Source organism: Vulpes vulpes, chromosome 1 (assembly GCF_048418805.1).
Source record: "Vulpes vulpes isolate BD-2025 chromosome 1, VulVul3, whole genome shotgun sequence".
NCBI lineage: Eukaryota > Metazoa > Chordata > Mammalia > Carnivora > Canidae > Vulpes > Vulpes vulpes.
The window spans coordinates 169,823,789-169,849,252 of record NC_132780.1 but is presented as its reverse complement, the minus strand read 5'-3'; the positions used below and the strand labels follow the sequence as shown (position 1 = coordinate 169,849,252).

The window sequence follows — 25,464 nt, the reverse complement described above, 5'->3', positions numbered from 1 at the left end:
TTGAGAAGCTGCATGCTGTAATAAAAAGGCACAGGTTGGGAGCCCAGGAATCTAATCAGCTGTGTGACCTGGAGCAAGCTACTCAATATTCTCACCTATAAAATAATGACACTGACATCTAATTAGGAGAACTGCTGTGAATACTAAGGGAGATATGCATAAAACATGTTGTTTTAAATTATTATTTGCCATTCACTAGGCACTATGTCAAGCCTTGTATATTACATAAAGTCAATCAGAACCCAGGCATTATTTATCTTCTTCAAAACCTATCTAAAATATTAAGTCATACCAAAAATAGACCAGGTAGCAGGAGTGATACTCTCAGGACATTTTTTTCTAACAGAAGTTACCAGTTTTTCCTTTAATTTCTTTCACTGAAAAACTGAATTATTACTACATATTTCATGCTATTTTTTAAACACAGTACGATTATTCAACAAATATTTACTGAGTATCTTCTCTATACTGTACACTCTTTAAAATTCTGAGGAATACTGTAATAAAATTCACAGAACTCCCCTGCCCTCATAGAACTAAAAACCATATTTTCATTATTCCTAAAGGAAAGCACTTAATTTTACCCCAGATAATACTGAGTCTAAAAAACCATTTTTTGAATCCTCTCTTAAGTAGATTTTTGATATTAGCAACTTACAATAATCATGAAAGAAGTACATGATATTTAAAATTACTTATAAGTCTACATCAGAAAAATATATTACTCTCAATAGTTCAACACAACATGTTAAATCAGTAATAATTTTAAACCTAAATATCCTTGCACTATCAAAGAGACCTATAATTTTCATCTGGGCATATTCTTTGATTACATGTTTTTATTATTAATAGCTTATTTACAGAGTGAAAGAAGAGCAGAGGGAGATTTCTAATTTGTTTTCAGTTAATAAATCATCAGTTGTTCTGATAAACACATTAAAGAAGACTTTTGGGTTACATTATAATATATGCTCTAGCAAAAAAGTGCTCTCATACCATTTATTCAGAACTGCAACATAAAATATGCTTAATTTACAATGAGCCAGGTCCCATTGTGGAAACCTGGTGATTTTAACCATAAAACTTGGCTTAAGAGAGGCCTCTAGTGGTTATAGGTAATTATTAGCTCCCCTTCCCGCCCCCAATACCTCACACTCTGGTGATGCTCTTGTTCTCATCCATTCCCATATTTCCTTACCTCTCCCCTCACCAATTAAAAGCTTCAAGCAAAGGAGCTAGTATTCAAGCAGTGAATTATTCAATCAGGTCCAAGAAATCAACTAAAAAAGTATATGTAACTGAGAGTACTAAACCATTATAGATTCTCTAAAGGCAAATTCTCCAACCTCCCCATAAAACCAATGTAGAGCCATTCAGTACAAAGTAAAGACCTTAAATATTATTTTGCAAGTGTTACTAATCTTACAAAAAATGAGATCTAAGGTAATTTAAATCAACATTATGAAAATAATCTAAAGGCTACAAAATCATAATTAAAGTCATAAAATATAACCCATACATTTTTATGCTTAACTTTAATGGGATCTTGGGTCTTCTAAGCCAGTTTTGCACTATTCAACAAATACGCTAACACTGGGTGCAAATATGGAGAGTAAGCAAACTTGGTTCTTTTTTTTTTTTTTAAGATTTTATTTATTTATTTGACAGAGAGAGTCCAAGTTGGGGGATCAGCAGGCAGAGGGAGAGGGAGAAGCAGGCTCCCTGCACAGCAGGGAGCCCAACGTGGGGCTCCACCCCAGGAACCCAGCATCAGACCCTGAGCTGAAGGCAGATGCTCAACCGAGCCATCCAGCTGCCCCACACACTTGGTTATTTATATATATATGCTTAGCCACACCCAAGTGACCAAGGTTTAAACTTCTTCCCAGTTCCAGTCCTCAATATCCATTTCCTCTTTTATTGAAGGAGTATGCTCCCAGAACCTTCCCACCTCAACCCCACCTGCCAGCCCTAGAACCTGCCTCACCTTTATCCAGGGCCCTAGTGAAATCTCTTGAAGAACAGAAACAGCTAGAGTGAAAGGACAGAGGGGATGTTAAATGCACCCTCCCAACTACAGTCACTTCCTCATGCCACAGCAAAACTCCTTCCAGCTTCTGTCTCACACTGTAGGACCATGGAGGTCTTGCCCTGCTCCCGAGGATACTCCCCAAATCCTGAAACTACAGATGTCTTCATATGTAGCCAAAGAGCAAACATTTGCATCTACAGGCACATCATCAACTTTTGCTACAGAATTCAGGTCGAAAAGAGAGGGAAAGCAAGAGGGAAGTAGAGAGAAGAGCAGACAGGATAGAGAAGAAGTTCCTTTCTAAATCACTTCCAAACTTCGTTAAGAATTTGAAAGGTAAAAACCCACCTCCTGAAAACCTCAAAAAAAAAAAAAAAAAAGCAGATTACTTTAGGGGAGGAGGAAGGAGCTTTGAGACAGTATCTCACACTAGTGTTTGAACAGAGAAAACCCCTGATCAGAAGCAGTGCAGAGCTGTGATGGATGTTAAAAGTCACTCCTAGGACCAATAGGAAGGCCAAAGGGAACAGACAGAGGCTAACCTCTTCCAGATCTAAAGCCCATGACAATGACCCACCTGCAAAAAAGCAGGCAAGGAAATAAGAGGAGAAAGGTTCTGAAAAGCCCAAATTGGTATCATAAGGTTTGAAGAGTAAAGCATGTGTTCTTGATTCATGAGAAATTATTACAGGCCTTCCTTGGCCAATGCACATGTCTCAGTTATAAAGTTTGGTCATCTGGATCCCATGCACAGCTGGCAATAATGTGACAGCAAAAGATAAAAGAAAATTTAAATTTAAAAAACTTAAAACCATGAAATTAAGCACAGAAATATATCAATGAAGTAAATAACCATATACCTCAATAAATGTAAATGTCTTAACACAGCATAACAACCCACGTTCATTTGGACTAAATTATTTTTGAAAGATGAAATCATATACGTTATGCTTTCCTTGAGAAAAGTGAAAAGTTTTTGGAAATACTGACCTTTGAAAGGTTAAGAAGTTTTAAAAGCTGCTACCCAGAAATAGTAACTCTCATCTATATAGAAAATCATCATAAGATCTCAATTCTCAGAAACTATAAGATAGCTGAGGTTTACTGTAGTCACTTTCACTTTACTTTTTAGAATTGGTCCTATTCTAATGAGAATTAAAATGATAATTTCTATATACCATTATGAAAAATGGATAACTGTTAAGACAAAACACAAGGTCAAACTAAAGCTTATTAAAACCTTAGAATAAATGCTTCAGCTTAAAAACAGATTTATTCATAAAGCAATAGTGTAGAGCTACTTTTTAAACTTCTGTATAAGCATCAAAAATAAAAAGTATCAAATTCAAGATATTTCAATCTTAAACAATTTTCATGCATATTAACAAACATTTTTTCACTGATATTCATTATAATCACAAAGCAAATACTCACTGAATACCAAACCTAAGTATTTTTTCAGGTTCTTAGAATTCAGCAGTAAGCCAACAGACAAAAACCCCTACCCTCACAGAACTTACCTCCTAATGGGGGAAGAAAATTGACAATATAAATAATAAAGTTACATAATATGTTAGATCATTTCATCTCTCTAGAAAAAAGGAAGGAGGGGTAAAAGGGAGTCTTGGTAAGAGGGATGGGATCCAATATCAAGTAATGGGAAACTACTGAGACCAGAAGGGACATCGTGTGACTCATGTTTAAGAGGACTGATTCTGCTTACAACAAAGAAAGAGCAGAAGCAAGACAGTGCTTCGAGGCTATGGTCAAAACCCAGGTGAGAAATGCTAACAGCTGGGGCCAGGATCACAGGGGCCAGGATCAAATAACAGCATTAGAGGTAGTGGTCAGATTTTGGAGATATTGTGGAGGCCAAGCCAGCGGGATCTGTTTTGGAATTGAATGTGGGCAGGTAGAAAACGAAAGGAAGAGAGAAATCAAAAAAGGCTCCAAGGTATAAAAGCAAACCCTTCTTTATTTCAATAATTAGCATAATTTAATCTTTAATTAAAGTATAAGCATGTCAAAGCTCTGTGTCAATGCTTTCCTCTCTATAAAGTTGGGGAAAATCACCTACACCTTGTCAACTGTCATTTTTCTTTTCTTTCTTTCTTTTTTTTTTTTCCACTGTTGCCTGTGGTTGATTTAAAGTTGAAGGACAATATTATTCTTGAATCCTGAGTTTCTGTCAAAGACAGTCATTCTCCTGCCAAAATCAACTTCTTCTTATCCATAGGCAACTTTTCTCAATTTCTACACATTAAAAAAAAAATCATTTCAAGTTGGACAGCACCTCAAGTCTATTTTTTTTTACTTTGTAGTTCACTTTTTAACTCACTTTAGATGTGGTCTATATCTCAGCAGGAAAATTCATTTGAACCTCAACACTTAGCCATGGCTCTTATTCTTGGGGGTCTTAGGAAGAACAGCTCTACTTAGTGGTATGGGGTTTCTGGCTGACTGACCAAAAAAACTCCTCCAGGTCAGAGCACACCAAGGTTCTAAGTCTATACAAAGGCTTACTACAATATAAATTCAAGGAAATTAATCAATGACAGTACAGTGGTCTAACTTTACCCCAGTACAATGCTGTAATTATTATAACCTTACAACACACCTTTATCATAACATATTTGATAAATAAGTTCCCTGCTTTATTCTTCACAATTACCTTGGCTATTCTTGGCCTTACAATTGATTAATAGGGTATGTGCTTCAGTTTGCTTGCATTTTTTCTAATTTCCTTGAATGATGTTTTGTGATTTTCTGCATAAAGCATCACTCAATTTCACCCTAGATATTTGATTTTTTTGATGATTTTTCAAATGTTATCAATTTATTTCTTATTTGTTGCTGGTATTTTATATTTATTTTCTATTTGCTGCCAGTATATAAAAATATAATTATTATATATTGCCCTTGTTTCCAGGGGCGCTGGTAAACTCAATTCTAATGATCTGCCCTTAGATTTTACAAGATCGGGATGCCTGGGTGGCTTAGCAGTTGGGCGCCTCCCTTCAGCTCAGGTTGTGATCCCGGGGTCCGGGATCAAGTCCTGCATCGGGCTCCCTGCGAGGAGCCTGCTGCCCGCACCCCCCGCCCCATGAATAAATGGATAAATCTTTTAAAAAAGATTCTACTAGATCTTCCTACATACAAATTATCTTATCTATGAGTAGTTAAGTTTTACTTCTTTCCAATCCATATGATTTTTGTCTCTCTTGCCCCTATGTATGGGCATCCTTGTTGCATTCTTTTTTTTTTTTTTTTTTTTAAGATTTATTTTATTCGTGAGAGACACAGACTGAGAGAGAGAGAGACAGAGACAGAGGCAGATGGAGAAGCAGGCTCCTTGCAGGGAGCCTGATGTGGGACTCAGTCCCAGATCCTGGGATCACGACCTGAGCATAAGCTAGGCACCCAACCATTGAGCCACCGAGGCAATCCTCCTTGCTGCATTTTTTTTTAATAATAAATTTATTTTTTATTGGTGTTCAATTTGCCAACATACAGAATAACACCCAGTGCTCATCCCGTCAAGTGCCCCCCTCGGTGCCCGTCACCCATTCACCCCCACCCCCTGCCCTCTTCCCCTTCCACCACCCCTAGTTCGTTTCCCAGAATTAGGAGTCTTTATGTTCTGTCTCCCTTTCTGATATTTCCTACCCATTTCTTCTCCCTTTCCTTGCTGCATTCTTGATCTCAACAGGAAAGCAGTCAAAATTTCAGTAGGAAATACAATTTCTGCCGCAGGCTTTTTATAGCTATTCATAGCTACAAGGTAAAAAGTAGCCTTATCAAATTAATAGAATTCCCTTCTATTTCTAGGTTACTAAGAAATTTTCATTATGAATGGATATTGACTCTTAAATGTTTTTCTGTATTATGAAGATCATTGTGATTGTTCATGAACCATTTTCTGTTCATGTGGGAAACTGCATCAACCACTGTGTTTGTAAATGTCAGACACCCCTTGCACACTTGAAATAAACCCTCACCTTTAGTTTTTTATAGTATTGGATTTGACTTTCCAATATTGTGTTTGATTTTTACAACTACATTCATAAGAAATATGTGTCTATAGTTTTGCTTTATATAATGTGTCCAGAACAGTTTTGATATGATGATTATGCCAGCCTTATAAAAAAAGAATTTGGAAGTTTTCCCTTTTGTTCTATTTCTTGTAAGAATTTTCATAAGAAATGTGTTTTAAAGAATTTACCAGTAAAGCCCTATGGGTCTAAAGTTTTCCTTATGTAAATATTAATAAAAATAGATTCAATTTCTTTGATGTATGACTACTGAGTATAACTACTTTTTATTTTGAAAACATTGTATTTTCCCAGGAATCTTTCTATTTAAACCAAAACTTATTGGTAAAATTGTTCATGACATCCTCTACTTCTATTGTCTCTAGGCTCTGTGATTTCCCCTTCTTCATACCGGATATTCGCCATTTGTGTTTGCCCTGCTTTTCCCATTAGTCTCGCTAAAGGTTTATCAAGTACACTGGTCTCTTCAAAGATCTAATTTTTACTTCATCAAACATCTTTATTGTACATTTTCTGTTTCACTGATTTCTGCTCTTTATCACTACATTTATCCTATTTTCTCTAGGTTTGATTTTCTTTCTGGAGATGTGAATTCACATCATTAATTTTTTTGTTCTTATTCCTGTTTTCTAAATATATGTATTTATAGCCATGCTGTCTGCCTCCCTACATTCAATGTAGGAAGTACATTGAATAATAGAAACCTCCGAGTATGGCTTAGCTGAATCTTGAAATTTTTGATACGGGGTACCTTCATAACCCTTCAGTTCAGTAGTTTTCTAATTTCTGTTGAAGCTTCTTTTACAATCTATGATTTAAATATAAATTATTTAATTTGTAGGAAGTTGAGGCTTTTCCAGTTTTGTCTCAATTTCTAACTAAACTCTACTGTTGTCCAAACATACTCCAAATGACTTCAAACATCTGAAGTTTAAGATTATATTTATGTCCTAGTATTTGGTCAATTTGGATAAATTGAACAAGGCATATTGTGGCATTTTAGAATGTATATAAATAATGAATCACTATGCTGTACACCTGAAACTAATACTGTTCTTCAGTGGAAAAAAAAATGTCTTATATAGTTGAGTACAAAATTAGGACAAGTTTGATAAGTGTTCAGATCTATATACTTACTGATCTTATCTGCTCCTCTGATCCGTTTTTAAGAGGGGTGTCAAGGTCTCCCACTAGGACTGTGGATATATTTACATATCCTTTCAGTTTTGTATTTTGTTTTGCTTTATGTATTTTGAAACTATGCTATTGATGACATAATAAATTTAAGACTGTAATATCCTCATGGTAGGTTGATTCCTTCAGCACTATGAAATGTTCTGTTTCTAGTAACATTTCTTGCCTTAAAAGTTTTATTTGAAACTACTATGGCTACACCAAAGGTCTTTTTTTTCCCCCATCCCTCTCAAATTTTCTGTGTCCTTATATTTAAAGCATTTCTCTCATAAGTCGCACATTGGTGTTATTTTTTAATGAAGTCTGACAATCATAGGTTTTGCCAGACTTAATCCATTTGTTTTTAATTATTATACTTAGGTTTATATCTATTATCTGTTTTCTATTGACACACCTGTTTTGTTTTGAGTTTTTTGGTTTTTGTTTTTTTGTTTGTTTTTTAAAGACATTTTCCCATCTTTTGGCTTAACCAAATATTTCTATTCATCTATAGGTCCCTTTTGAACTTGCTGCATATACACTTTCACTATTATTTCAGTTGTTAGTACAGAGGTTATAACATGCATCCCTGACTCACTATAACCTAATAAAAATATTACACTTAATAATCCCACAACAACAGAATATTTTAACTCCATGTAAGCCCATTCTGACTATCTTCTGGATCACTTTCCTTCTGCCTAAAGAACTGCCTTATAGTACTTCAGTGAAAATGTGCTGGTGATAAATTCTCTCAATTTCTATTTACCTAAAGTTTTTTTTTTTTTTTTCATCTTAACTTTAAGAGTAGGTTTTTAGGGATGCCTGGGTGGCTCAGCAGTTGAGTGCCTCCCTTTGGCTCAGGGCATGATCCCGGATTCCCAGGTTCATGTCCCATTTCAGGCTCCTTGCATGCAGCCTGCTTCTCCCTCTGCCTGTGCCTCTGCCTCTCTGCCTCTCTGTTTCTCATGAATAAATAAAATCTTAAAAACAACAAGAAAAAAAAAAAGAGTAGGTTTTCACTGGCTAGAGAATGCTAGGTTGGCATCCTTGGCAATTTAAGATCTCATTCCATTGTGTAAGTGGCTATGGTTTTCTTTGAATACATCCCTAGAGGTTCACAAGTTCTCAAGTATGGCAATGTCCTGAAAGTTTCATGAGAAATATTTTTATATTGTTTTTAACTAATTCATTCTCTCTTCTTCTGGAATTCAAATAATCTATTTGAGCAGATCCCCTGTGTATTTTATGTCCTCTTCTGTTTTAGTCTATTTTATTTTCTCCCTCTCTGCACTTCACTTTGGACATTTTCTATATACTTGCCTTCTAATTCATGAATACTATTATCATCTACTAAGTCCACTAAGTTTATAAACACATCCACTAAGTTCTTACTGACAAATATTTCTTTGGTTCTACAATGGTGTCTCTCTCTCTTCTCTCTCTCTCTCTCTCTCTCTCTCTCTCTCTCTCTCTCACACACACACACACACACACACACACACACACACACCTCTCCAGAATAATTCTCCACTTTCTTACCTCTTTTGTTCATTTTCTTCCTCTACAGTCCTAAACATAATAAAGTTTTTACTAACTCCAATGACTGGATCACCTGTGTTTCTGCTTTCTATTGTTTGTGTTCTCTCTTGGTTTTGAATCAAATAGTCCTGTCTCTTCATATACTTAGTAATTTTTTATTGAATGCTGATTCATAGAAATTCCAGATGATAGGAAGACTGACTCCTTGTTCTGCTGGGCAGACAGAGCAGAAGGTAAGTTATATCAATCCAGTAAGGAATTGAGAGGGGGAGAGGCTGTGCTATGGATTTGGGAAGTTTTATTCTACTTCTGGTAGATCCTAAAACCTGACTCTATACCTGTCAACTGAGAATATGACTGGTCTTTGACACTTCAGTCTCAAGTGATGACTTGGCTTTTCAGGTATTTGCTGATTAGCTCTCACCACAGACAGCTTTAGAATTTGTCATTTGTCTTGAATGGGAGACCAACTCTGTTTAAGCACTCCCCACCAAGCGTCCTATTTTGTTCCTACAAGCCCATGAAACATGGATTCAATACCCCTGGATTCTCAGTTTCTAGTAGAGTCTTACTTTACTTAGCAGGTGCCCCCAAGTAAAAAGAGGCAATTTACCACTCACTTCAGGGCTTTCAACCCTCCTCACTGATGTTTTTAAGCCATTCCACCTCATTCACACTCCCAGTACCCAGAGTAGGTCTCTATCTCTTAAGCACTTTGAAACTCAGAAATTTTTATTCTGTTTATCAGAGGCTTTCAGCTTAGCTCTCTAATATCAGGTCCAGAATTGAGTAGATGAACTATGGTTCTCAGATGGGCTCAGGTCTCTAATTTTGTAGCTTCCCTGAGCAGCATTCAAACACTGCTGCTCTCTGTCTCCAAGCAATTTTTCAGGATTATAACTTCCAAGCAATGCTTCAAGGCTCAATCAAACAAAGAGCATGACTATGTTTTTAAAAACATAGTTAAATTCAGGGATGCCTGTGTGGCTCAGTGGTTGAGAGTCTGCCTTTGGGTCAGGGCATGATCCTGGATTCCTGAGATGGAGTCCCACATTGGGCTCCCTGCATGGAGTCTGCTTCTCTCTCTGCCTATGCCTCTGCCTTTCTCTCTCTGTGTCTCTCAATAAATAAATAAAATCTTAAAAAAAAAAAAAACACAAAACCCACATAGTTAAATTCAGACTACATTAACCAATTCTTCAATGTCCCAGAGTCATTTTACTATGCACGGTGTGCTAATGTGTATGTATGAGCAATAAGTTGGTCTATTTGTTCTTGTTGTTGTTTTTTTTACCTTTAATAGGCTTTTCTTGATTAGGTATTCCAAAAGATGCATTTGAGTGTTGAACTTAACATGTCATGAACGAAGCTGAGGGATCTAATTATATTATAAAACAAAAGAACCAATAAAACACACACTAACTGAAAGAGATAATAAACAAATTTTGATTACTACAGAATTCATAAAGAAAAACTTAACCGTAGTTAAACAACAATAACCAAAGCCTCACTTTTAATGAGGTTTAGCTATAGACCCTCTTCTTTAAAATCATCTCCAAATCCTAGAAAGATGCCAAGTATCAAAACTTTTCTTTGATACATGAAAGGATAACAGATCAGCAATGAAAGACTCACATAACCCAAAGTAATCAAGAAATGACAAGCTAGCTTTCACTGTCGTAACTAGAGGGTCATCAACTAGAAAAATAACATGATGAAAGCACCCCAACACAAGACTAAAAGGATGATGCTAGCGAGTTAGAGGTTTGATGTGTCACTTTTTCATTCAGGATTGGTCTCTAGCATCCTCTTTCATGTTTTCTAATAGTCAAGAGACCTAAGAAAATAAGATCTACATTCCAGTATTACACAAAATGCAACTGGTAGATTTAATAAAGGGAGGAGGGAGCATCCCACATAAGCAAGTTATTTATTTAAAGATAAATAATTTCCCCCCTTTCTTCCTCTCTTCACTTTACTTTCACAATTAAGCATGGAGTGTTGTTATATTCGTGTTTTACCATAAACTGCTACAAATTCTGTTTGAACGTATAAGGTCATAAAAACGTAAATAAAATTTAAAACTACTTGCCCTATCCATTTATCAGTACCCCCACTGTACCATAACAAAACATATCACCAAAGAAAAGCACCATTCACTTTATAAATACAAACTCCAATAATAAATGGGGGATATATTTGCAAAAAGGAACCCCACTTTGGGGCAAAGGCTATCAGCTCTGGTATAGCCGTAATTTGGAATATTTGGCTACTTGAGAAAACTCAGTGTCTGATTTGATTTGAAAAACCCTGCAAGAAGCATTACTTTCATGGAGTTATGAATATCTCAACCTAAAATACTACTTTTAATGATAGAAACTACAAATATAAAGACTTAGAATATTGTTGAAGCCATCTGCAATCATGTCAAGTTTATAGATGTCAAGTGAGTCTGCAGAACATTTACTATAACAAATCTTATTATGTTCCATTAAATCACAAAACAATCTTTACCTAAACACACCCTATGCTATACTTTTACAGCAACAGTAACTGAAGGTTTTTTTCACACAACAAACCGAAGAAACAGCCTATAAAAGCTGTGGGAATACTAAAGTTCTTTAAAAAATATAAAATACCCTAGGTCTTAGGACTTATTTGCTGTAACAATAAATCAAGGAAAAGTAACATATGCAATTATTACCTAAACTTCAATAGATAAGACCAAGACAAAGAACTTAATCTTCTTTATATGCCACACAATGGAAATAGATGCACTTTGGTTTATCTATACGTTAACATAAAAGATCAGTTATAACCAACCATATTCCTGAGGGAGGACTATTCCTTGGATAGAAAACTGAAAGCAGATAGAATCCTATAACATAATATTCAAACTTATTCACAGAATGAAGACTATATAAAGAGGTTTTTGGGGTTTTGTTTTGTACTTTAAATAACCCATCTCCATCTCTTCTGGAGAGGAGACAAATGAAAATTCGGCCAAACCACTTAAGTGACTATATTAAACCTTGCTTATCCAACCATAACTTATAAGTAGTTCAAAACACAGGTGACTTCAACAACTTGGTATCTCTCATTTGCACCACTCCATGACTTCCACAGCTCAACCCAAGCTGGCTGCATGAAGGACACAGTTTTGTAATATTTCAAACAGAAAACTATGGGAGGGAATTATATAATATATATTTTCTGTCATGGTGTAAATTTTAAAGTTTTCAATCAGTTGAAAATGCTCATGAAGCTCAAAATTTCAAAACAATTCTTTGCAAACTGCCAACAAATCTGGCCCAAGGGTTAAAGGAAATGATACTCTATCAACACTATATTCATACCTTGCAAACTGTATCCACGTCCCAGGGTAGTATAGTCCTCAGATCAATGACTTCACAAGACACTCCAAGCTTTTCTTGAGCCATGGAAGCCACCTCTCGGATCACGTGAACCTGAAATAAAAATAGCAGAGAATAACTACAGAGATTCAGACCTGAAAAGTTAACTGAATTCTGACATCATTAATAGAAAAGCATTTAAAGCCAGAAGAACTTATTTGCATGGAGAATTAAATTTTAGATACGTTGAACCCCACATTCCACCAAAGTAATCAAACACAGATGCCTAGAAAACAGTTGGAAAGATGTTCTTAAATTTCAGAAAAGGAAAGGAGTCATTGACAGAGACACTGATTCTAAAGATATCAGCACACAGAAGGGAAAGTCAACCTACTTTCTAGAGAAAGCATGTGGAGGGAGAAGTAAAGGGCAGAACTCATGGAACCCTGTAAAAGACCAACATTTAAGGGGAAGATGGAGAAGGAGGAATTTGCTTTAAAAAAGAAGGGATGCCTGGGTGGCTCAGCGGTTGAGTGTCTGCCTTTGGCTCAGGGCGTGATCCCAGAGTGCCAGGATGGAGTCCCACATCGGAATCCTTGTATGGAGCCTGCTTCTCCCTCTGCCTGTGTTCCTGCCTCTCTCTCATGAATAAATAAAATCTTTTAAAAAATAAAAATTAAAAAGAAGAAAAAAAAAAAAAAAAAGAAGCAAAAGGAGGAAGAGGGGCACCCAGGTGGCTCAGTCTAAGTTAAAGGACCAACTTTCGATTTGTGCTCCCTCAGGTCATGATCTCAGAGTCATGAGATAGAGCTCTGCATCAAACTCCACAGGCTCTTAAGCTTGCTTAAGATTCTCTCAACTGTCTCTGTCTCTTCCCCCTCAGCCCTTCCCAACTTCTCTCTCTCTCTCTCTCTCTCTCAAAACAAAACATAACGATGATAATGAGAACAGTGAAGGAAGAAGAAAGAAAAAGAAAGAAAAAGAAAGAAAGAAGAAAGAAAAAATAGGAGACAATATATTCCAGAAACTAAAGAAGAAAGGGTTTCATAGAGACAGTAGCCAGTGTCATACACAGTAGCACTATGTGATAAGGGTTGGACTTAACAATTAGAAAATTAGGAATGTCTCTGGAATAGTTTTAGTAAATTAGTGGGAACAGAACTCATAAGGTACAAAAACATAGGGAAGTTAAGGAATTAAATACAGATAGTAGAAAACTGTTCAAGTTCAGTGTTAAAAAAAGGAAACATACTGGTATTTAAGGGAAAATCAGGGTAGAGAAAAGGTATATTTTTTTAGAGAAGGTATATATACCTTTTTAACAAAGGGACGTTGAAAAGAGAAACTGAAGATGCAGAAGAGGGAAGGGACTAGCCGGTAAGTTACAGCCTGGAAAAGGTAAAATGGAATATAATCTGAAAGACTTGTAGAGGTAGCTATGAAAACCAGATACCTCTTCTTAGGAGGACAAAAGAGAAAGAGGACTGTCAGCAGACATGGTAAGTATGAGAAAAAAAGCAAAGCACTGACCTCCCTATTACCAAGAGAGGCAAGATGTGTACTGAGGGACAGGGATCTAGATAAAAGATTTTCCCACCGGAATTAAGAAACCATGAGGACTAACTACCTCTCCAAGCCAACAGTGAAGTGGAGAAGAGAGTCAGAGGTTGTAGTATTACAAATTATTTATTTTCTTTATTTAATGCTATACTAAGTTTTCTAAATTAAGTATTTCCTTTACACACACAAAAAAAAACAGACTTTAAAAAAAAAAGAGAGATAAAGAAGAGATAGATATCTATAGTCAAAGGGGAAAAAAAAAAAGTCCCAAGTTTAAAAGTCTGGAGGTAGAACAACATGAGAACAAGCATTAGGAAAACTGAAGCACATCAGTATTGAGCAGAGGACGGTATAGAATCCTGCGTCGGGACCCGTCGATGGCCCACATGCAACCACAAGAGATGGCAACAGATGTGCTGAAAAAGACAGGAAGTCAAGTACAGAAGCAAGTGAGGATGTATAACATGTGCTTCGAAAGAAAGTTTTTAATGAGTACATTTTTATAAATTCAACAGATTTTAATGGCTTCACCACATGCATATTTTAATAAGACTGAATAGATTGATATGACCTCACCTTCAACCAGAAATCAGTACCAGATATAGATGCAGCACTAACAAGACTTAAATATGAGATATAAGAAAAGCAACACTTTTGTTTTTTACAGTATTAGGATTAAAAATGAGAGCTTCCAAGCACAGCATGGACATTATCAGTTCTTATAAATGTTACTGACCTGAGTGCCCCAGGCAACTAGAGTCACATCGCTCCCTTCCTGAATGACTTCGGCCTGGGACAGGGGAATGTTGTAAGGTTCTACAGGAACCTGTTCAACTGAATATATAACAGGGAAAAAAAAGTAATTTATTTTCTTGCATAGGGCATTCGTGCATAAGTGAATATAAGAATTTCACTGTGGCAAAGCTTTATTTTATTCTTCTCCCAAATTCCCTAAGTTATTTAAAACAGAAATAGCATTTATTATTATACATATGAAAAGGTACAATGTAAATGTTTAAAATACACCAGCTATCCTGGAACAGAAAAAGAGTTTGGGTAAATACTAAGAAAATCTTAAAGTAAGGGCTTTGGTCAACAATGTGTCAATATTGATTGGCCCATTAACTGTTAACGAATATGCCATACTAATATATAACGTTAATAATACAAAAAACTGGGTGAAGGATATATGGGAACTCTGCTTTACTACCCTCATACATTTTCTGTAAATCTAAACCTGTTCTAAAAAAATAAAGTTAAAAAAATTTTAGTATGCTTCTGCTAAAACTTGATCAGACTGAATTAACTTCTCAGACAAGTTTTCTCTCAAGAAGCAAACTTATGGGGGGTTGAAAAACAAAACACAGATAGTAGGCCCACATTTTTAAGTAGACTTTATTTTTGCACCTTGCCTCTATGAACACTTCATCAACTACGGCACCTGACAACACCTTAGTGTTGTTTCAAAGCTGAATCCTGTAGACCCCAAAAAGATCCATTAAAGCAACTCTACCAGGCCAAAAGGACGAATAAGCCTCTGGTATCTCAGAGATGACTATTTCAAGATTATTTCTGCCCAATTAAGTGCAAGCAGTATAGAGCTAAATTCAAGAGGAAATCATAAGGTGAATTTTTAAATGAAGTAAGTTGATGGACTTGCCTCCATTATGCTGGGAAGCCTTCTTGAATTCCCACATGGGAGCAGTAAAACAGTAGAAGTGTTGAGGGCAAAACGTTCCCTTTTGTTCACCTGCCCTATCATCTTTTGTCATTGTTATATGGATTTTTTTTTTTTTTAATTAAAAGAGTAAAGAGCAAACTAAAAGGTTCCCTCTGTGCCCCAGTTAGTTCTTCCAACTCTCCTGCCTGGGGTTATTAATACCAACAATTTCCTGAGTGTCTGCAGGGGACAGCTTTCACTCTTTCTGTCATCCAAGCTTCTTAATCTTCTTCCTAAATTAGGGAAATGCCCCAACTGCTGAGGCAGGGGCCCTTTATCCACAACAGAAGTAGGGCCCCCATCTGCACTTTTTCAGCTTCCGTTGCAGGTAGGGCACAAAATATGGGCTCTGCCAATCAAATGCACCCATGCCACACTCTGAAGTGGAAGCTGATGACAAGAGCAGCAGGCATCCAGAATGCATCCTAGAGTACTGGTAACAGTGGAGACAGATCCAGCTTTCAGGCTTAGCGGTCTCAATGATTCAGACTATGGCGCCATGCCCACAGACAACTGCTGAGGCATCTTTGTAAAACCAGTTATGCAGTAGAATTTGGGGTACTGCTTCTAGACATATGGCCTCTGAGCCTGGTTCTTAGGCACTCCAAAGATTTCTGAGCTATTCACTATCTTTCAATACATCTTTTCTGCTTATATTGGCCAGAGTTGGATTTCTGCTTGAAAATTAAGAACCCTGACTGTCTTTTCAGATGTTTACAATATTCAAGTATGCACATTCATAAACATATGTGAATCTTTGTTTCTACATATAAAATCTCTTTGTACAACCTGTTCAGAAGTCTTCTATAATCTCCCCTTTTTTTCGCTTGGCAATATATCTTGGCCATATTTTCATGTCAAAAGTATAGTTTTTAAAATCATTTACAAGTAAATCTATCAAATTTAATGGTACTGTTATCAGTGATGTGGAAATTTTTATTTCTTGTATTTTTTTTTATATTTCCAATCCAGTAACATTTCTATAACCAATGCCAGAGAAAGATATTTTTTAGACCATCAGTATGTTTAAATAATACCCTGAAATCTACAAATCTACTCCAAACAGATGACAATTAAGCTACCTAACAAACCTGAGACACAAGTTGTGTTAGAAAACTCATAAGTGTTAAAAGCATTTTTTAAAGTCTGTAACACGCAAATTATGTTGAGCCAGATACTTCCATCTAATCCAGGAGTAGGCAAGTCAATTTTTGTAAACAGTATCTTACTGGAACACAGCCACCTCCATTCACTGACATATCATCTATGGCTGGTTTTGCCCTACAACAGCAGAACTGAGTAGTTTACAAAAGACAGCATGGCCTATAGGCTAGAATTCTTATTACCTCTTCCATTAGAGAAAGAGTTTGCCAACCTCAATTCTAAACAGTGCTTTCAGAGGTTAATTCCAGTCCATTCACTGACAGCTTAAATCCAGTATTTGATGGACAGATGAACCAACAGATATTCAAGTGAACAAAAGAACACACAGACAGGGAAACAAACATTCAACTGGAGTAGTAGTATACTCTACTGAGCAGTTCTCAAGTCGCTAAACCAAAATGATGGTCAAGAATGATACTGATGATATCCAGCAAACATGCAAAAGGTAGCACATAAGCTCTTTGCCATCAAGTTTTTTCTCTGGCAGCAAGATCTGCACGCCAACGGACAAGGCTTAAAATGTGTACTGACACACTGTCTTGTCAGTGAGTCAGTGGCTGTCATTCAAGAATCCTGTCCTCCTGCCTTTTAAATCAGTTGCCAGCTGATTAGCAAATCCCTGGAAAACACAATTTTAATGGCTGGCATACTAAAAGAAATGGGTTAGCATCTTGGCCCACTTCCTTTGAAAAACTGCCAGTGAGTGACTAACTGCTTCATTGTATTAAATAAATTACCCAGAATAATAAGACCTCATTACTTTAACACTTAATTAAGGAACAACATGGCACACAAAGCCTTGTTCTCCATCGACAAAATCGTGCAACGAATTAGATTCAAGAAGAGTTTCATGTTAAAAAACAAATCTACTAGATTCTCATAAATTTAATCCTGAGAGCCGAAGAATGAGAGTATGTTTGTTTATTTGAACTCAGCAAACACGTCACATTGAGGGCAAGTCATAATTCATAAGTACTTTAGCTACACTAATTTAAAAGATAATCCAAGAGAAAGTTATTATTTCAAATGAGCATTCTTGCATTCCTACCCCATGACTATGTACTTTTTGAAATACAATAGGTAAGAGGAGTGATAATAAAAATTTTTAGGAACTGAAAGGCCCCTATACAGTCATATTACAGATTCCTGTTTTCATAGCAGTGGGACCAACTGAGACCACTCCATTTACCAAATGCTGATTACATTCTAATCTTTGCACTAATGAGCATTCCAGACAAACTTCCAGACAAACCCTTCAGCATCAGATATATACTGACAAAAATGTGTCACCCAGAAAAATAAGAAATCTTTCTGAGACCAAAATTTAAAAGATGCAACTTGTGGCTCGAATAGCAAACCCATTTTAAAAAAATTTTTTTCAAGTTCCACATATATGTGTTCTTTGGATTTACAAATGCACTTATATTCATATTACAGATATACTTACAGACTCATGGCACAAATGTGGAATTTTATTTCCCATCCTCCTCCTTTTTTCCTTCTAATTTTCTTGTCATTTGTTTGGTCATCTTGAACACATTTTTAAAATAAGGCAGTGTATAAATGTATATACTATATACCCCTTTATTCATTTAATAGTTATTACATACCCAATATATGCAGGCATGATACAAGATAGAATATGAAACTGCAAGAGGCAGTTGCTGTCTTTGACAAGCACAAACTCAAGTGGGAGTTATGAAGATGGAAAGACATGATCAGCAAACAAAAACATGATATTGTGGTGGGGATAAACTGCCTGGGAAAACAAGGGGAAGCAATAACCTGGTTGTAAGGATCGAGAAACGGAGGGCATGGGTTGTGCCCCACCATGAAGGGCACAACTAAGAGGGGTCTTAGAGATAACAAAGAAATAAAGAGGGTACTCCATATAGAAAGAATAGGTGTATACAAAGAAATGGAGGTGTGAAGTCATGTGTGCGCGCATTGACAAACACGTGTCAACACACATTTATGTGCTGTTTCAGATGAGGATGAAAGCTTTAAATTCTATACCCAAGTCCCTAGAAAAACCTTTTCAATTCCTTCTGGCTTCATATATTAATAACACATGTAGAACGTGTCTGCAAGATAATAATAACTCACTCTTAACGATGCAAGCTTCCCTGTGAGGCACAATATTACCATTACAGAGATAATAGGGTCATTTCTCTGCCCTGGCACTAATCTACAGTAATGCTAGTTTCCTCACAAATGCGAAAGTCAGTAGGGCTTTATTCATGTTGCATTATACATGATGCAGTGATAAAACATAAATGTTCTTCTTAAAAAGAAATAGAATATATTTCGAAAATGTTACTTCATGTTGCCTGATTACTAACAACATTGGCAATCTTCATACTTGAGAAAGTCTATCTCATTTGTCAGAATTTACAGTCTAATGAGGGAGAGTGGGCAAATCCACTCAACCAAGAACCCAATTCCCAGCCCTGTCTCTGCATCTAATTAATTTGGTGATCTCTGACAAAGCACTGTGTTACTTGTATGCCCCAGTATCCCATGTGTAAGCTATGGAAGGCAGCATCTGTCTGTCTGCCACATCACAGGGACAGAATGGGGACATATTAAGTGAATCACTGTGGCTATCCTTTCAGTTCTTAGGAAGAAGACAGCTTTACATTTGAAATAATTCAATGATAAAGTCATTAAAACTACAGAGAAAGTTTTCATTCTAGGAACATTTATTCTTACTCCTATTATTATTTTCTGCATAAAACTGATATTTAACTATCAACCAAGATCTCTATATTACAATTGTTATTTTTCCAAATAACCTTTCAGATGAGGCTACTAATTATGGTCATACTTTGATAATTTTCACTTCTACATTAACAATTCATTTTATTTTATTTTTTTTTAAGATTGTATTTATTTATTCATGAGAGACACCGAAAGAGAGACAGAGACCGGTCCTGTGGGGTGCCTGATGCGGGACTCGATCCCCGGACCCTGGGATCACGACCTGAGCCAAAGGCAGATGTTCAACCACTGAGCCACCCAGGTCCCCCTTCATTTTAATATTGATGTTGGAAATGAGAAAATCTATGAATAGAAGAGCAAATGTAATCTCTTCTGGTAATTATTTTCAAATTATTCCCCAAATACAGTTGTATCCAATATCTCCCTCACCTCTTCACCTCAAATTACTGAAAATCTAAAGCAAGACCAAATCAATACACTGTTAACAGTATTATTTGTCTAAATAAGTTGTGATTACAATGGTTGTTATATTACTATCTAATTAAAAGACAAAATTAACTTTCAATAAAGAATAATTAAGTGCTAAACTTTTCATACTAATTAACCCATGGTGATACTAATTAACCCATGGTGATCACTGGGATCATGTGTGGACAGCATAAACTAGCATCATAAGCCTCAATTCCACTTGGGAGTAAACCAGAGAAATCTCTTAGAAGAGCAGAGAAAACCACAAAAAAATGTTGTGGTTCTGAAAAATGAAAATAATGTGATGCACAAAAGCAAAAAGTTACCTTTCTAAGCAGGAGGGCACTATACATGAATAACAGAAAAGTCAAACAAGCTAAGAACACCACCATGTGTCATCATACGTGATGCTCTGAGAAGGGCACAGAATCACTTCAGTGGTATCCTTACCAAATAGCTACATAAACCTGAATTTTAATCTTAAAGAAACATCAGAAAGATTGATTGAGGGACATTCTATAAAAGAGCAGACCAAATGTGAAGATAACAACAGACAAAAAAGACAAAGGAATGGTCTGTCCCAAAATAAAGGAGACTAAGAAGACATCAGTAAGTGGAGACTCCGGATTGGATCCTGATCCAGAAAGAGGACATTAGCAGGCCTACTGATGAAATTTGGATTAGATGTTGGAGGAGTTTTAACAGTTTTGGGTCACTGTTAATTTCCTGGTTTTGATCATTATTGCTACAGTTAACTTATGAGATTAACATCCAGGGAAGCCCAGTAGGGGATACGTAAAAATTATTTGTACTCTTTTTGCAACATTTCTGCTTAAATTTATTTCAAAATGAAAAGTTTAACAAAATATTAACATTAAATTTTTTAAGAGGGGGCTGACCCATCTTCTTTAGGTCTCCCACCGATTCTGGAAAAATATGGTAGAACCTGATGAACAAGTATGCAAAATTATCAACGTCACCAAAAACCAACTATGGGAAATTGAGCTAAATACCAGTCATGACAGAGGCACTGTAGACTCATACTGTCTTGTGAAACAAGCTCTGCTTTCAGAAATATCTACAAACAGAAAATGAGGTTACTAATAAAGCTATCCAATTGCAAAAGGAGTGCAGCTTCATCTGGTACTGTCCATGTGACCTCATCTACCTGGATGAGCTTAACCAAAGTTCTGACCACACAAGACATAAAGATGGGAAGACATCAATTAATTATCTGCGCATGTCAGCTTTTTGTTGGAGACTCTTGACCGCTAAATAAAAACCAATAACCCGTCAAGCTGTCTAACCATAAATACATCACGTCAGAATCAGCAAGTCTCTAGCATGTAACCAGGAGACTTGTCACATGGAGATACAAAAACACTTGAAATCTTAAAATCATTAGTGTTATTATTTTAAAAGGTCATGTTTTCTTATTGCCGAAATACTATTGAAAAGTAAGACCTATTATTTTTAACTGGATAGTGATATTGAGAACATAGTGACAAGTAAGATTAAATAAGGAGCCCTGGACTTATTTCAACTCTAAGGCACTCTAATTCTTTTTCTGGATAATTAATCTGAAAAAATGCCACACTTCTAATTTTTTTTGTGTGTAATGAGACAAATTAGGTTTCTTTTCAGACTAGTTTGCAAACATATCACAAAAGCAAGGGTATGATAAAGGAACAATCCTATTTCTTACACAACTTCAAAATTAACCTCATTATGTTCTCCTATCATTTAATGTAACAAAAAAGCTTTGAGACTGATATCACATAATATGCATCCGTACACTTAACATCTACACTAAAATTTAACCACTTTGTAATAAATCTTGTTTAGTTTTTGCAATGACACAGTATTTTCTCCATGGACTCTTTTAGTATGCAGCATCTAATAATTTAACAAAAGTTCTCCCATCTGCAATTTTACTAGTTGTCTTTCTTTCATGTTTAATACATTATCATTTCTTTTGTAAATATTTTTCAATGCATTTTCTATAGCAAGGAGCTACACATGGGTAAACTCCATTCCTATGAATGACTCTAACATGGTAAATGGCAAAATGGAAAAGAAAATAATTAAATGCTGAATTTAATGGCACTATTTTAAAGCCATTCTCCAACAGCACATGGAGAGTTGAAAAGAAAAAAAAAAAATCACCTAACAAAGAGAATTATATCGAGACAGAAAAGGAAAACATTAATTCACTGTCAAATGTAAGATATGTCATTATTTTATGAACTGCTAGGAGAAAACCACCAATTAAACTGATACTGTTTACAATTATTTTCTTAACAAAAAAAGTTTAGATTTAATCAAGCATAGGTTTTATTACATATCACCCTTCTACGGACATAACAAAACATAAGCAAAATAAATTGGTTAAGCTATTCCTAAAACTCTTCAACCTTTAGAAGCTAATTCTTCTCATTCATCTTCTAACTTATAATCATCAGTGTTCATGTTTCTTCACAGAATAGCACTTTCTGTGTCAGCAAGCACAAGGGTGAAACAGCACTTTCTTAAATGGATCCAAAGCTAGCTTCAGTATTTAGAACAGCCTATTTCTGACTCCTGCTTCCAAAGACTTAAATTAGGATTCTCCACTTTGCCTGACCTACCCATCATGACCATTTGAAACCCTCATTGTTAAAAGAACACTTCTCTAGTGTCTCTGGAACTTTATTCTAAGCTGTGGATCTGATATTCTGTAGGTATTGGTGCTGATTGGGGATTTTGATATTTATACCTGATTAGGTAACAGCAATTACTGGCCACTGGAAAGATGACTGCCATTGGTTTTAAGCCATATTCCAATTTTGGAGACGTTAAAATGTGAGAGGTGACAAAGATCTCAGAATCAATAAAATATAGTACCTTAAATTGGGTAGATGACTTTAAAACATTGAAGTTTTGTTATAGATATTTTCTGCATCATGTTTTTGGTATCTTAAGTCCCTTAGTTATCATAAATACCATATGACCCACAAGGAGCTACAGTTCCCACTAGACAGGGAGAATGAGCTGCTGTCCACTAGCTTCTTAAATGCAGAGGATAAACAGAATGTCAAAAGGGCAATGGAGCACATTGACAAAAGATAATTATTTTAAGGATAAGAAAGACACATAGAAACTATGTGATGTTTGTCATACTGCGAAATTCATCACTGAATTATGGAATACTGAATGGCAGCTGTTGACTTCATGAATCAGCAGCCAATCAGGAAAACAGAAGCCTCTCTAGAAGAATTTAATTCAGGAAATTGGTTACAAAGATGTTGGGGGGGGGGGGGGAGGGTTGCTGAGTAGCATGGTAAAATAATGTAACCCAGAGGTCAGGAAGAGATAAAACCCCTGGGCTAGCCTCAATAGTCCACAGGAGCCACTAATAGTACTGAAACTGCCAGGGGCTGCTGCAGAGCCACACAATCCCCACTAAAGACCCCATATTACCAAGGCTGCAGAACAATGGCAGGCAGAGCACAGTCTTGTCAATCACCAGCACCAGTCCCACAATGGCTCCTTTCCTCCTTTATCCCACTTCCTCAACTATCCCAAGTGGTCTCTATTGACAATCTAACTGGAACTGAGAGAGGCAGGGGATCAAGAAAATACACTTTACTAGTTTTCAACCCCAGCATTGCAGAGGAAAATTCAGAAGGGCAAGTGTGAGGATAAGAGGCAATGGACAAATATACAACAGGTTTACATTACAAAAAAACATTTAAAAGAAGAAAACATAATCTTTGATGAGAAATAAAGGGAACCTAATTAATAATCAAAAAAAGCTAACATTTGAGCCCATTCTGTACCTGACACTGTTTAAAGCATTTAAATGTATCACCTCATTTCATCCTCACAACTCAATACAAATGATACTGGATTTATTCTGGTTCTACAGATAAATAAACTGAGGCTGAGAGATACTAAGTAACTCAGTGAAGTCATAATACAGTAAGTGGTAACTCTGAGGCCCAGGCTCATAACCAACATGATAAATTGTATAGAAATCTGCCCAAAGTGGATTTTAGTAGCAGTATCAAGTATGAACACAGATCAAGCTTGATCCTCACCGTAAGCCTTAAAAACCAAAAGCAGCCAATTGTATATTTTTTAAAAAGGGAACACTGTGTGTACATTTTTAAATATTAAAAATATAATCTTTAAAATAAATAATTGCTATTTTCCTGCAGATCAACCAAGTATTAAATCTAGATTTCTCATTGACCTCCAGCAATTCACTCTCATTTTCTCAAACTAATTTTTTAGCTACCAAACAGGCTTTATAATCCATAATGCAAATATTCTTTAAAATCTCCACATACATATCACCCAGTATCAGCGTCTGTGTTGCACAGTGTGTCATTTCTCCATTAGAAATCTGTATTTTTCTTCTATATAAATCCCCTCATATCAAACTATGGATTAAAACTACCTAATTATGAAGGACTCCAGGCATATTCATATAGCCAGAAACTATGATTTGTAGTCTAGCGATTTAAGTCAAATAACATTTAATAATCATTTCATAACCCCAAGCTATATTTAGTGCTAGAGTTTTTTTAAAAAGGATAAATTAGGTAGAATCCATAAATTCAAGTACAACACTGAGGAATGCTAAGAGTACTGGTAAAATAATTTCCAGTTACCAATAAATTTTCCCAGAAGCAATTTTTATAAACCCAAACCCTTTATTTCTACTTGTGAAAGGTAAAAATATGTGAAAATATACTAAATGTAACCCTAATGGTCTTAAAATTTTAGTCTTTACAACCTACTTAACCTTTTAAGTAGAGGCAATTTATAAATCTTTAGCTTTTGCTCAACACACTTATATACATTGAAGATGAAAACTCCTAAAGGATTGTGTGCCTTTTATTCCAAATTTGAAATTCTTTAGATCAACTATGAAAATGTTAGCTAAAAACACCCCATCTGCTAATCAACAGTTTGGCTTGGGTAGTGTTAATATCACTGTCTGATTGTCATCGACAACCAGGTCTACAAGGTGTGGTTTAATTGGAAATTTTCTATTTTAACTTTCTTCATAAAGGACACTATCATATGTAAGTCGATCTTGAACTTTTAAATATCTGCTTTTGTACACACACATTTTGAGAAACATTAGGAACGGCCTATTATCAAAAGTAGAAGGCTCTTGGCTTGATTTCTCAGAATATACGCACATCCAAATATGCTAGGATATGTTAACAATCCTAAATAATCTGTAAGAGTCCCTGAAGGATTAAAAATGTCCTACAGTGGCCTTCATAGGACCATAGACCCAACAACTGTTTTTCACCTTCTTGCAAAGTCTGAATTGCCCAACCAACAGATATTAAGCCACAGGTTCAATTACCTCCTCTTCACAAAACCATTTTGGACCAACTATTCCTGAAACTGGTTGAATGTTGACAGACCTCTCTTAATAAAGCTCTATGAAATATTTACCCTTCTTTCGCTCCTGAATTTGAACACTGAGTTGTGCTCAAGGCTCAACAGCCTAAATAAAGATTTATGCTTACGGGTGTTAATATTAAAATAAATCCACTGGAGATTTTTTAAATAATACAGAACATCCTTTCATGCACTACTAATATTTATAAAGCATTAATTATCAGTCAGGCATTATCATAAATAGTCTACATGTATTTATATATTTATATATTTAAT

General features: G+C 35.8%; 1 protein-coding gene across 5 annotated transcripts in view; it reads right to left on the bottom strand.

Annotated features, from left to right (window-relative positions):
- The window catches only part of BCKDHB (branched chain keto acid dehydrogenase E1 subunit beta), a 211,025-nt gene that overhangs the window by 127,599 nt on the left and 57,962 nt on the right, over positions 1 to 25,464 (bottom strand). For all 5 annotated transcript variants that reach the window (XR_011996924.1, XR_011996925.1, XR_011996928.1 and 2 more), the window contains exons 7-8: positions 14,449 to 14,546; positions 12,156 to 12,266 (exon numbers count right to left, since the gene is read on the bottom strand). Coding sequence is in view for 2 of the 5 variants with exons in the window: in XM_026007404.2 (XP_025863189.1) it covers positions 12,156 to 12,266; positions 14,449 to 14,546 (209 nt within the window). In the remaining 3 variants the exon portion in view is untranslated. The remainder of the gene's footprint in view (positions 1 to 12,155; positions 12,267 to 14,448; positions 14,547 to 25,464) is intronic.